General features: G+C 35.9%; 1 protein-coding gene across 1 annotated transcript in view; it reads right to left on the reverse strand.

The window, feature by feature from the left end:
• LOC150100575 (A disintegrin and metalloproteinase with thrombospondin motifs 6-like) overlaps positions 1 to 15,468 on the reverse strand; it is a 563,262-nt gene that overhangs the window by 384,444 nt on the left and 163,350 nt on the right. Inside the window, exon 7 of the mRNA XM_090402125.1 lies at positions 1,897 to 2,046. Within this exon, the coding sequence (XP_090258251.1) occupies positions 1,897 to 2,046 (150 nt within the window). The remainder of the gene's footprint in view (positions 1 to 1,896; positions 2,047 to 15,468) is intronic.

The following is a 15,468-nucleotide window of genomic DNA, read 5'->3' on the forward strand; positions in this document are numbered from 1 at the left end:
AAATTCTTTGTAAAAGAAGGTTTAACACAAAAGAAATTCATTCGAAGTTCATAAAAGTTTAGGGGGCGCTCTTCTCCTTTGTTTTCAACAATTAAGAAATGGGCTGCCATGTTTAAATGCGACCATACCATCCTTGAAGATGATCCATGTGAAAGACGTCCAAAAAGTGTAACAAAACCAGAAATCATTGATCAAGTGCACGATATGGTATTGGATGACTGACAAGTTAAAGTGCATGAAATTGCTGAGATGAGACTATAGGCATTTCAAAAGAACATGTAGGATATATTTTGCATGAAGAATTGCAAATGAAAAAGCTATGAGCAAAATGGGTGCCACGCTTACTCATAGCAGATCAAAAACGCACTCATTTTTGATCTGCTGTGAGAATGAAAATCTCTGAACAGTGCTTGGACATTTCAACAAGAATAAAACTGATTTTGTGTGTTGATTTATTACTATGGATGAGACTTGAATTCACCATTACACACCAGAATCCAAACAGCAGTCAAAACAGTGGACAGAAGCCAGTTGTTCAGTGCCAAAGAAGACAAAGTCGGTTCCATCAGTAGGAAAGGTCATGGCATCGGTGTTTTGCGATGCTAAAGCAATTTTGATTATGAATTATCTTGAAAAGGGTAAAACAATAACCAGGGAATATTATTCCAACCCTTCAACCAGACTAGATGAAAAAAATCATGAGAAAAGACCCCGTTTGCAGAAGAAAAAAATTATCTTTCATCAGGACAATGCACCTGCCCACAAAGATATTTTCGCAATGGGAAAATGAAGGGATCTGCACTATGAATTGTTGGAACATCCACCCTATTCCTCAGATTTGGCTCCCTCTGACTTCTATCTCTTCCCAAAACTAAAACTCTTCCTTATTGGTCAGTGTTTTTCTTTAGATCAAGAGGTGATTGCAGCTGTAGAGGTAAGGGGGTATTTTGCAGATCTTACTGAGAACCACTACATGGATGGGATAATGGCACTGGAGCATCACTGGAACAAATGTATTAGTCTTAAGGGAGATTATGTTGAAAAATAAAAATAATTTTGAAATTATAAATTCGTTTTTTCATTGTTAGGTCAAGTACTTTTCAGACCACCCCTCGTAAGTCTCATTGTTCAGTTCCCCATTCTGATATTTGCCCACATCACTCTACTTGAAATTGCCTGCCCAAGAAGATTAGCCTCATATTTGGTGTTAACTACTGTGGCTATGACTACTCTTTCTTTCCCTTCATTGTCATTACCTGAATATAACATTTTGTATTTATTGCTCAAAAAGATCTCACCAGTTTTTGTCTTTTTTGTTTCAGTCACCACTATTATATCGATCTGGTACTTATCCAATTCCTCAGTTAGGTCCATTTCTTTTCCATTAAGGCTTCTTATGTTGATAATACCAATTTTGAACTCTGGTGATATTGAATTGAGGTGTGTGTTTTAGGATTTGTTCCAGTAGCTGACTTTTTGGTGTTCACCCTGGTTTCCTGGCAAAAACAATGGGGGCCTTGTTTAACCAGGTGATGTCCTATCTGGCATGAAATTCTATTATGTTATACCATCATTTTATAATGTGGTTTAAGCCAATAAAAATATGATTTGGTTAGCTAAATCCCAAATTGCCAGCCCATCCTAATTTTTTAGTATCCAGATAGATACTGAACAGGGTGCATCATGAGAAGGTGAAAATTGGACATTAGGTCAGAAGCCCTGGTCAGTTCTCCACATTCCTTTAAAGGTTGTGTGAAGGTCTCCTCTCAGTTATACAGTAAAAAAAAAAAAAAAAAAAAAAAAAAAAAAAAAGGCAAAACAAAATTGATTGCACTATTTCTTTTTGTACAATTTATTTACTATGTAATAAGTAGAAATGATACTATGGGCACTTACTTGTGACCCATTTCATGGGCAATTGTATAGGCAAGAGCTAGCCCAGTATCCTCATTCACATTACAACTGCGATGAGGCTGACACATACCTGCTACTTCAGCCAGACCTAGTGTACTGCAAGGTTCATTAACTCTAGTACAAATATTATATCTGTAAATATAAATTTACATTATGTAATATAAGAATAAATATATTATCATATCAAGCAGAAAAAAAAGACTATAAACTTCAAAATTAAATAAAATAATACACTTATAGCAGATTTTCATTTTCATTTTGTTGAATTAAAGGTTTATTATTCATATCATATCAAAATGATATGAAGTAGAAATTATTTCTATTTAAATTGGTAAAAGAATTCTTAAAGGTTTTTTTTACTTACCCATAGGAAGATGCATTCCTAAGGTCATTGGTTTAAATGACAATTTTCTAAAAAGTCAGACATCCATATTATTATCATGTGTTCTGTTCTGTTCATTATGGTGTTCAATGACTCTTCTCTATTAATACTCATCACCTTCTCTACTTAAAATTTACAAGGTATTTATGCTTCGCTAGTGCTCATTTATCATACATTACCATTTAGATTTTTAGCATCATGTTTCAACAGTCAAGTTGAACATTTCAAAGGGGGAAAAAAATTAATTTAAAAAATAAAATAAAATAAAACTTTTAGCATGAATTACAAAAATTTGAAAAGAAACTCATCAACAAGGCAATTTTCAAAAAAAAAAAAAAAGGAAATTTGTAAAAAAGAAATTAACTGAAAAGATAATTTGTTGATAAAATTCACAGAAATACAATTGAAAAAAAATTCATCAAAACCAGTTAATTTCCTTTGAAATATTATGTTGCATTTTTTGTATAGCCTATTGGTATTAAACAGGAAACAAGTCTGATTATTCAAAGCCACTGGGAATCAATGAATTAATTATGAATTAATTGAACATTGAGTATTAATTCATTGAAAGGCAATTGAAAAAAAAAATTCATCCAAACCAATGCTTTAAAGAGTTATATTTGCTGTGCTTCAGAATATTATTCTTCTTGTACACTTGATCAGTGATCTATTCATGCTTAGGCAATCACCTAAGGGATCAAATATAAGATTTTTTTAACCTAGTGAGTAATTAAAAAAAAGTAATTTAATAAACTATAATACATCTAATCTAATATAAACTTTTTAATAATTATGAATATATAATAAGCATTAAAATAAACAATTTCATTTAATAATGTGTGTAAAGAACATATTATTATTATGATGATATTTTCATGGGAAGCCCGTGCTAACTCTCAATTTAATGCTTCTCAGACTCAACAAAAACTTATTTTCTGACAAGGTAATTGACTCAATCACCACTCTTTAAGAAAAAAAAAGTTTGCACATGCCTGTTAACTACATTCACTGTCCAAGTATGGCCATTTATTTTTCTATTATTATTATTATATACAGACATATCCATGGCATCCGAAGACTCATCATAGGAGAGGACTATGCTATAATGACACAATATATATATATATATATATATATATATATATATATATATATATATATATATATATATATATAATACTTCCTTGAACTCATTCACTGAAAAAGAGCTAAAAACTGATGCTAGCAATCATTCCACTAATTTATCACTCTCAAGTAAAAAAAAAAAAAATCCTGTCCCCTTGCTAATCTCACTCTTACACAATTTCTAGGGATGACACCATGTTTCCACTTTTCTTGTACTGTATTTAAAATTTTCTTCTGCATCAATCCTATAAAACCACTTTAGCAGCTTATATGTTTGTATAACACCCCTCTTTTACACATATCAATCGTTTTTTTTTTTTTTTAATCTACAGATCTTTAGTCTGTCATAATAGGATGCATCTCCATCCTAGACATACCACCATCTTGACCACTCACCTCATATCCGTATTACTTACTCATCTACCAAGAAACCAACGTGACCAAATTTGTAGTCCAAATGGGACCATAACAAAGCATTAAAAAGAGGAATATTAACTTTATTACAGCATCTAATCATATGAGTTGTTGTTCCTGCTTTTATAATATCAACTGAATCAACTCCTTATCTGTCATTATCCCCCAAATCCCTAACCTCATCAATTTTCTGTAGTCTTGTTCATCAGTATAATAAAGAGCTTGTAATCTTTTCATCCCAAAATGCTAGCCTTACACTTGTCATATTATACTAGCAACTATTATTCTCTATCCACACTGTTTAAATCACTTTTCAAGATCTCTATATCATCTTTATTAACTACAGCTTAAATAGTTTTGCACCATCAGGAAGCCAAATATTTCTTATTGAATTATTTCCTATATCAGAAATGTGAAAGAAAATAATACTGATCCCCAAATATATAGTCCTGCAGTGCATAACTGGTCACCTGTTTTCTTCTGGATTCAACTCCATATATGGATGTCTGTTCATCAACTATCCTCTTTTTCAAGTGATCAGCATACACATAATATATATATATATATATTCCCATTTGCTCTAATTTATTATTATTTATTATTATTATTATTATTATTATTATTATTATTCAGGCCTCCAAGGAGTCAAAAGACTCATCGAGGGAGGTCCTTCCTAAGACAACATAGTTCCAAATGGTATATCAAATGCCTTTGCAAAATCCAGCAATATCATCATTAGTTACTTCCTTTATCCAACTCAAGTGTCACTTTATTCACTTTATTATATAAAGTGAGTAAATTACAAAGACAAGACGTACCATTCACTGAATAAGCAGGGCAAAGAAAGCCACAAAGAATTTTTTTTTGCTATGTGACAAAATAAATAGAAGTGGTCATGGAAGGATAACTTTAATAAATGTCAAGTCAGGAAGTGACAGAAAACAGAAAAAAAAACAGAAGAAATAGTTCAGTTACTAAGAGTCAAGTTTCATCGCATTATGAGGATGTTTTAGGATTTTACCAAAACATGGTGACCACATGAAATATTGATATTCAAATTGCAAAGTATGGGTTTAGATATCAAGTTAGTGAACTGTATTGGAAATTAGTTACCTGATAGATATCAAACAGTTGAGCAGTGGAGTAGGGGGGGGGAGTAGTAACAAAGAAAATAATGACATAAGTGAAGATTTAAAAATAGGGTTCAGTACTATGGTTTTTGATATTTAAATTGTGGTTGATGTTTAACCAGGGATAGAGTGATTCCAGGACAGCAGGTAAGTAAGGGAACAAAGAGAGAAAGGGTTAGAAGAGAGAAAAAGTGAGAGATGCAGGTGAGCAATCAAGGAATGAACAGAGTGGTAAGAGGTATAATGTATGGAGACTTGATGATCTGTGGTGTGCAAGATAGGATGCCAGAGGAGTGTTTGCTTGGAGGAACGATAGAAAGTCTGGCTATGGCAATTAAACAGGATGAAATGATGGTGGGCACGAATGACTTGAGAGGCAGTGTAAATCGGTTGGCAAGAGATCTGAGATTCATGCTTCAGGTTGTACAAAAGAAATCACAGAGAGGAAAGATAGTGTGTGTGTTACCCAAGCATGATAATGACGAGATGAGAAGAAGAGCAATAATAATGAATAGCATAATAGCCAGAATGTGTCAGAAAAGAGGATTGGAATATGGATTCTTGGACGGCATTTGAGGACAGAAAGGAACTGTATGTGAGAGACTGCTTGCATTTGAATGAAGAAGGACATAGGCATCTGAAGAGATTGCTGTTTTCTGAACAAGTCGGTGTGTCAATGCAGGGAAACTATAATTCCCTGCAACAGGTAACAGGGGTGGTCTCTTGTGGGAATGGGTGCTTTGGGGAATGGGGATCAGGTAACTTATGACATTAGGTAACACTGATTCTAGTGCAGTCTGGAGGGGATAATGATAGGTATAGAAGAAGTGACATTTTCATGCTTTACACTAATGCCAGGAGTATCCGGAATAAAGGAGATGAATTGTTAGTGCTGATAGCATCAGCCTTTAGCCAGGCTGATGCTACAAGATGTAGTTGACAGAAGATGATATAATAACAGAAATAGAAGTAGTAAGGTACAGCATTTTTCGGCAGAATAGGAAGGGAAAACGCAGTGGTGGAGTACTGCTTATGATAAGTGATGACTTATGTCCTCTAAGAGGGGAGGCTTTGGAAGGCAGTGACACTAATGGTTTTGAGAGCATATGGTGTGAGGTAGAAGTGGGCAAGACAGGATATTTAGTGGGGTGTCTACAAGCCAAGGAGCACAGAGGGTGGGGAGCAGGAGATGTTTAGGCAGTTGAGCATGGTAAGTGCAAGAAGAATGATTGTTATGGGAGATTTTAACTACAACAGTTTAAGATGAGAAGAGAAAAATGAATGTAGTAATACGGGAATGGAATTTCTGGAAGTCTTGAGAGAGCAGATGTCTTAGGCAACATGTAATAGAGGGAACAAGAGGTTCAAGAATTTGGATTTGGTCATAGCATCAGAAAAGCTAATAATAACTGAGATGACATCATTTTCCTCAGTTGGAAAGAGTGACCACGTGATTTTGACTTGGAAGATGAACAGACATACAGGAGTATCAAAGAAAAGGGAATGTATGTGGAATTATAGGACAGGTGATTATGATAGTCTTAGATATAGACTTGGGGCAGTTCCATGGAGGGCTGATTGGAAGGCCAGGATATCATTAGTGCTCAGGAAATTGTGAAGGAATATTTGTTAGCAGCAATACTAAGTTGTATTTCCACGATTGAAGAAGAGAACACAATTTGGTGTAAAGTGGATGTCAAACAATATCAAACAGGAACTGCAGGTGTTGTTTCAGGTGTAAAAGAGGTTATGGAAGAGATATAAGGAGAGGGGATGCAGAGAAGATGCATGAAGAATATAAGACTCAGGCCAGGAAAGTTACTAATATGGTAAGGAAGGTGAAACTGGAATATGAGAAGAGATTGGTGCTAAGATCCAAAGAAAATCCTAGTATTTTTTTAGCTATGTGGCCAGTAGGAGGAGAAATGATTGTGGAAGAATGACATTGTGGGATAAAAATGAGAATAGAGTGACTGATGCAGAGGACCTAGTGGAGTTGTTCAATAATTGAACAACTGCACTGGTTTTGAGAGAATGTGCTAAAGACTGACAGCTCTGTTCACCTGGCTTTTCAATGAAAGTCTGGCTATGGGAAAGGTACCCAAAGAATGGAAGGAAGGTAAGATGTTGCCATTGCATAAGGGCTGTAGCAGACTGGATGTCTCTAACTATAGGCGAGTTTGTGTTTCATCAGCAGTTATTAAGATCTTGAAGAAATTAGTGAGGGACCACAAATGGAATTGCACAGATCAGGGTAATGTTATATGTGAGAGTCAACATGGATTTGTTAAGGGGCACTCTTGCTTTAGTAATAAGATTGCCTTTTATAATAAAGTGACAAGAGCAGTTGATGATGGAAGGGCATATACTGCCATTTTTTGGGGATTTTGCAAAGGCATTTAACAGGGTACCACATGATAAGCTGATATTTAAATTGCAGCACATGGGTTTAGATGTCGGGTTAGCCAACATTCAAGATTGGCTGTCTGATAGGTATCAGAGAGTTGTGTATGGTGGGGCAATATGAAGGAGGCAGAAGGTTACAAGTGGGGTCCCACAGGACTCATTACTGGGACCTGTATTGTTTAACCTTTATATCAATGATATTGTCAATGGATTGCAGGGGAATATTCAGTTGTTTGCAGATGATGTGAAGCTGAGAAGGGTTATTAGTAGTAATGCAAGAATGGCAGCCCTGCAAAAGGATTTGAATAAACTAGACAGATGAGTAAATGAATGGGGATGTTGGTTTAATGTAGCAAAATGTAAAGTCTTGAAGTTTGGGATACATCAATGGTAGGCTCCATACTCGATTGGAGGAGCTGTACTGGAGGAAGTAGGAGTGACAAGAGATCTGGGGTGATGATTGATAGAAAACTGAAATTTAGGGAACACATTGCAAGGTGGTGAAGGTAACTCAGAGGATTGCTGCAATGCTGGGAAGGATGCTAACCCCTGCAGAGATAAAAGAGTTATCGTTCCAATGCATAAGATCCTGATCAGACAAAACTTAGGCTATTGTTCACAAATTTGGTCCCCAGGATTTGAAGGGGATAAATTAACTGTGGAAAGGGTAGAGAGGCAGATAACAAAGAGATGGTTTCAGGACTGTACAATATTATGAGGATCAGATGAGGGAATGTCGACTGCAGAGTTTGGTGGATAGAAGAAGGAGAAGTGATATGATTGAGACTTTTAAACTGTTGAGAGGTAGTTATGGGGTTGACCCTGGGGAGTTCTTTCGCTTGGTGGAACAGCGGGAAGGAGGGATGACAAGGGGCCTTCCCTGGAAGCTGTGAGTAAGAGGTTGAGGAGTGGTTTCTTTGTATGGAGAGTGGTTGAACTATGGAATGCATTGTCTGATAAGTGGTGAGAGCAAGAACAGTCAATGAGGTCAAGGATTGGTATGATAGACTTTGTGTTTCCTAGGAAGGATCTCCCACAATGAGTCTTTTGACCCCATGGAGGCCTGAATAATAATAATAATAATAATAATAACCTTTATGTCAGTGATATGGTCACTGAATTTCAGGGAGATATTCATTTGTTTGCAGATGATATAATGCTTGGAAGAGTTATTAGTAATAGTGTCTATGCTGTGGCCCTTCAGAAATATTTCAATAAGCTGGGCAAGTGAGTAAATAAATCTTGAAATTTGGGATCCACTGATGGGGGATTGCATATGCTACTGAAGGAACCATACTAGAGGAAGTAGAGGAGGCAGAACATCTTGTGGGTCAATAGAAATTTGAAGTTTAGGGAACATATTATGAAAGAGAGAAGGTAACCCAGAGACTGCTGCAATACTGAGAAGAACACTGATCAGCAGAGGTAAAAAAATGGTGATTCCATTGTATAAAGCCCTATCAAACCACATTTGGGCTATTGTGCTGATAAGATATGGTAACCAGAATTTGACCGAGATAAAGTAACTGTCAAAAGGGTACAGACGTGAATAACAAAAATGATATCAGTACCATATGATGTTGGTTAAGAGGACCGAGTGAGGCACTGCAATCACCATTCCCTACATCCAGGATAGATGGGAAAAAAATATCCAGGTCTTTAAAAAAGTACAAGCTCTACACAGCTTTTATGTCCAATGGAGACTTTCTACCCTTATCCATTCTACCAAAGATCAGCTCCCTCCTCTCTCAGTGCCTGGAGTATGGGATAACCTCATACTCTGTTCCTGCAAGTTGGCTTACTTGCAGGAACAGAGTATGACAGAGCATCGGACAGACAGACAGATAGATCAGTCACCATCTGTTCAGATGAACACAAATCTTACATCTTCAATCACAACTGTGGTCAATCTAGTCTTGCAGACAATATATTGGATACCACTTACAGGATTTTCTAGAAGAAAAACCACTATGCTCCATCACAGTAAATTTAAAAAAGAAAGACTGTTTTTGGAATATGCTGTTAACTCAACAATCAACCTAATTTAAACAAATATGGATGCATAAAACTTACCAAAATTTGGGAAACAATAATCATTAGAGGTCCCAGTTTAGATCCTAAGCTGCCTACAAATGCCCATAGAGGGTGCACCATCTAGATAGGACTTTTGAATCATGCACGAGTTTCACTGAGTACTGTGTCATCTTTGTCTGTGGTTACATTTTCTCCCTGAAGATGTCTGTGACTGAGACGAAATGAAGTGTTAAAATTAGTCTTTAATCCTTTCTTAGTACTGTCGATACTCCATTAAATCTCTAATATGAGGAACCAATAAATCTAATTTTCCAGTTTCCCATTTTGAGATCTCTGTGCACATCAATTCAAGAAGATCATATTCATGTTTAGTTTTTGAACCTTTCCCTGATGATTATTGTCTGAATATATATTAACGTGTGGTTGTTATTTAGAAAAATCTCTTGTTTTTGTCTTCTTTGTTTCAGTAACATTAATAATATCAATGCGATACTTCTCTACTTCTTTACCCAGTTCTGCTTATTTTTCATTGATTCCTCTGGTGTTGATGTCTATTTTGAATTTTGCTGATGTTGAGTTCAGGTGTTCCAGCAATTAACTTAAATGATTCTTAACATCCTAAATGACATCTACATAGCCTGGTATTTAGGAAAAAATGAGGTAATATAACAGAAAGACAAGATGGGAAGGGATTTTACCAGATTAGTTTGGAGGAGCAGGCATTCTACTTGGCAAATGATAGGTGAGCAGAATGCATTAGAACAGCAAAGTAAGTGCATATAAAATGAATGAATTTGAAGCACAGCCTGCATGCATTGAAGTAATCGATGAAGACTTTCTTTGAGGAACTATGGGTAATGGGGAATATCATTTTGTGTGTTGAACCAAATACATGGTATTCTGCCCAAAATTCCTCTAATGATTCTTGTAACACTAAGAATGTAGATAATAATAATAATAATAATAATAATAATAATAATAATAATAATATAATTATTATCATTACATAATATAGTATCACATAATAATAATAACAATAAATGAATTTATATTTTCCATTTTTATTGCATCCTGTCTTCCTGTATTAGGTTCAACAGTTCATTATACCCAAGTAACTGGGTTTTTTAGAAATTTAATTTTAGTAATTTATTTATTTATTCGTGTGGAGTTTCCCCCATTCCTCGACCACCCCTTAGGCCCCTTAAGATGAGCCCTCCTAATGAGGGATTAAGTACACAGGCTACATCCTATGACTGTAGCCTGTGTGTTCATGGGGCCGGTTTGCCTGCTTGCGGGATGAAAAACCCCAGATAAACTCGGGAAAAAACCCTGCTGTCCATGCCCAAGACCAGCTAACTTGGCTATAGCTGAGAAAGATCCTTAAGCTCCTCACTTCGTCGAAGGGAATCGAACCTAGGACACTCCTTCCTCAGGCATATGGTTGCAAAGCGCATAGCCACTAGGCTAACCACACAGACAATTTTAGTAATGATAAAATGTTAATCCTATTTCCATAATCTGCTATATCTGTCAATGTGTGTGCGTGCGCGTGCGTGCATGCGTGCATGAACACGTGTTGGTGCGTGTGTGTGTTCTCTGGCCAGTTTTTTCTGTTCACAAACGTTCGAAGTGTTTACAAAGTAGGTCACTAGTTTCCTCACTGTCAACTGCATGCTATTTTGAATAGTTTCCTCAATTTGGATTTCTCTGTCAGTACAGGGATACCACCACAGGGTCCTGTGCATTTCTTCCACTCCTACATTAATGTCCCTCTTTTACTAACCACAAATCTTTTTTGCCAAATGATAATACATTCCATTTATTTTCTTTACTCCCATATCTTAGAGCTTAAATGATTTAAGATTTAAATAATGTTTAAACACTGATCCCTTTATCATCTCCAGTGAGATGAGGATAATCTGAGGATAAGCTACCAAAACATAGCCCTGTTTTATTTCTCATAAGAAAGATTTCACCTCACTCGTTACTTTTGATAACATCCAGTTAACATTAGATTTTTCTCTTGAGATGACATATAAATAATTAAATTTTAAAAAATTCTCCTTTTATAAGAGAATTTTTTTAAATGTAAAAAATTCTCCTCGTCATAAGAGAGGAATCTTTATATGTTTTTTTTCAATTGAGGATAAGTTGACTGTTCTCATACGAAGGTGGAAGAATTTTTTCTCCCAGAAAGTTGGGTTTTTCATCATGCATACAGAGAAATCGACCTTGAGAACACATGCAATTCACAGATAAAAAATACTAGTATTGGTGTGTGTGTGGAGGGGGGAAGTAGATGGTGTTGGTAGTGGCAGTTTGCTGTAGTTGGTAGATTAAATGGAGACAGAGAGTAGTAGAGTAGGTGCCCTCCCTTAAGAGACTTTGGACTCCTTTGAGGTGTCACATAATAATAATAATAATAATATACATAGCCTGTATAGCTCAGTGGAAGTGATGTTTGCACTCCACAGCACTTAACCGATGAAGGAAGACTTGGGTTCAAATCTAGTTATTGACTAGAGCAGTGTTTCCCAACATGTGGTCCGCGGACCCCCCAGGCGGTCCGCGAGTAATTCAAAGGGGGTCCGCAGGATAGTTTATTTTCATTAAATTTTATCTTGTTACTCACACCTGTTGTTCACACCTGGCCTAATTGATATGCTCATGTTCTTCCGAATATCTCCATTTATAACAGTATTGCATTGTTATAAATGACACATTTAGTGTTGTAAAATTGTAATTTATTACTTCATCTTTATGATATGTAAAATATAAAAAATTTCCATTTTGGATTTTATGAGGGGGGTGAATTAACATTCGCTACAGGGGGGTCCGCAACTTCAAAAAGGTTGGGAAACACTGGACTAGAGGTATATTTTTCTAAGCTTTTCTTTGACCAGTTCCTGAGTTAGTCAGTCTCTGGCATGGTCAAGGGAGTTTTTTCTCCTGGAAACTCTGGTTTTTCATCCAATAAACTCAAGAAAATCAACCGTCGAGCCCACACTATTTTCAGACATTAAGAAAAACATTAAGTTAGGGTTAGGGGCCAAGAGATGGCAGCACTTGTTGAGCTGTCTCTTCACGGCGTGCCAGTTAAATTAGTGATTGCCTTGGATCAGCTATCTCTGATTGGCTACCAGTGGAGGTTGAACTGCCCACTCAGTCTCCAAAAAGTTAGATAGGACTAGAAACACTTTGCCTACTCCCTATACGGAAATATAAAAAGCATTAGCTAATATACATCTAGATTTTCCATTACAATCATCATATCCATAGCTTCTTCAGCTTCCAAAAAATGTGGTGCTCTCCTCCATTCAAGACATTACTTCTTGCCTTCTTAGTATTAGTATTACTTTTAAGCCTCCATAGAATCTGAAGGAAGTTGAACACTCACAGACCATAATAACTATTCACACCTTTCCTTGAAAGCAATCAGTGTTGGAGCACTCACTACTCACTTCATTAATGTATCTATTCATTCACCATCTGCCATGCAAAAAACCTACTTTTCACTTCCTTGCTCACATGACCTTTGTAATTTCTTGCCTGTATGACGTTTGTACAACTTCTGTACGACTTTAAAATTCTTGATGTCAACCAGAAAAGAGCATTCTACATCACAGATATCTTCTTTCCTTTTCTCATACAACCCCTGATCACTTTCTCATAGATGCTCCATTTTGCACTATATTTGTTCTAGAGTTATTTTCACGTAGGATGCTCCACTGAACTGGTCACTGCTATTCCTTGACTTTCCTTGAAACAAGTAAAAAAATGAGTAGCTGCTGTTACTAGTCAATCAATATCCAAACACAGTCAGCTTAAAATTTAGCAAACTTAATTTTCATTCCATCTTCTCCAAGAACTGTGACTACAGATGTTCAAGAAACACATCAGCAGATTCTTTGTTTTCTCCAAATCATTTGCCCCCTCCACACACACACACACAGCAGTGTAGTGTTACAGGTTTTGCAACCTCTGGTGTGTAGGACTCATAAAAAAAAAGAAAATGAGACTAGCTAACTTACGTTCACATAAAAAGCCTTTATAAATGATTCTCACATCCTAAAGAAGAAGAATCTTATCAAACCAAAGGGAAACACCATGCTAATGACTACATAAATGGTACATTCCCTACATGGATACTAACGGAGCTCTGTGAAGAACATCATCATCAGAAGATGATTAATATCCCAACAGTGAAATATGCAAAAAAATCTTCAGAGGAGCAGACCTCTAAAAACAACCTGAGATCAGCTGACTCTTTCTCTCAGTACCTGGTTTGATCCCCCTACGTAGGGTTAGTTGCAAGGAAAATTAAAGCATTCAGTCCTCTGACAAAGAGAAGCAGCTTTGTCAGTACTCACACAAGATTGAAGTCTCATGATGATGAAGAAGTTTGTGATTAGAAAATTGCAGATGGCAATACAGTTTATTGTGTATGTCTGTAATACTGAAGAACAGAAAGCAAAAGGAGAAATTACTGCTCTATTCTCTCCAGACTAACCATCATGGTGAGTAAATCTACACAAATGGCCCCAAGTTCCCAGTGTCCCTTAAATGGGACATGGGTGCAAAGAATCTCTGGGCTCAAAATGGTGTGTCCACTAAAACTACAAACCTGGAATGTCAGAACCATATATGAAGCAGGTAAGCTAAGAAATGCTATCCAGGAAATGAAAAGACTTGGAATTGGGATTTTAGGAATGAGTGAAGTTATGTGGGCAGGATCAGGCAAACTCAAGTTGATGACATGACAATGTATACTCTGGAAGTAGTGAAAACAATCATCAAAATGGATTTGGAATAATGTTAAACAAAGATGCCAATAAGTCACTGCTGACCTTCATCCCCTACTCAGATAGGATGATGTCATTAAAACTGAAAAGTCAATGACTAGATATCAATCCTATGCAGGTCTATGCCCCTACTGCTGACAAGAATGATACCGAGATCAAAGAATTTTATGATCAATTAAAAGAACTAATGAAAAATACAAAGAAATGTGATATTAACATCGTCATGGGTGATTTCAGTGCTAAAGATGGGAAAGGCAGAAGTGGATTGCCGAACATGGATTGAGAACAAGAATGAGAGAGGAGACATCTTATTCAATTCTTGCAAGAAGAGGAATTAATAATCACAAACACAAGGTTTAAGCTACCATCCCAAAGGCTATATACTTGGCAATCACCACAGGATAATAATACAAATATTGTCAGAAACCAAATTACTTGCTAATTAATCAATGATTTTGAAGTTCCATAACGAATACAAAAACCTATCCTAGTGCAGATATTGCTTCTGATCATAATCTACTGGTGACAGAGTTAAAACTTAGATTGAAAGCTACACTTAAGAAACATTAACAAAAAAAGGTTTGATCTAGGAAAGTTAAAACACCCAGGTATAAGAAAAAAACTGAGTCAAAATCTGAATCAAGAGATAGCAATTATCAAGAAAGATGATGTTACGAGGGTTGATGAATCATGAGACAAATTAAAATCTGTCTTCTTCATAGAGAAATGTACCGATACTCTGTGTCCTGATAAAGCAGTAAAAAAGAAAGATTGGATAACTGACGAAATCCTTTCTCTCATGGATCACTGCAGATCATATAAAAATCATAGTCTAACAAAATATAAAGAGGTTCATTATTATTACAGACAAGATCAAAGAAGCAAAAGAAATCTGGATAATGAAAAATGTAAAGAAATAGAATTTCTACAGGAAAAGCATGACAGTTTTAATCTACACAAAAAGCTGCAAGAGACATCAGGTATATTTAAAAAAAAACAACTATGTATCCTTGAAACAAAAAGGGAGAAATAATATCCAAAAAGGATAAAATATAAGAATGAATGAAATATGTAGAACTCTTTACTGATAACAGACAAAACCCAGAAAATACTTATGAACAATGGAGGGTCCATGCATTCTCAGATCAGAAGTAGAATATGCACTGAACTCAGCTAAAAATGGTAAAGCCTTAGACCCTGATAGAATACCAGTGGAAATAGTAAAGTTATTAGAAGATGATGACATTACTATAATTAGTAA

Source organism: Typopeltis vanoorti, chromosome 12 (assembly GCF_054136105.1).
Source record: "Typopeltis vanoorti isolate ZY-2024b chromosome 12, IOZ_Tvanoo_1.0, whole genome shotgun sequence".
Classification (NCBI taxonomy): domain Eukaryota; kingdom Metazoa; phylum Arthropoda; class Arachnida; order Uropygi; family Thelyphonidae; genus Typopeltis; species Typopeltis vanoorti.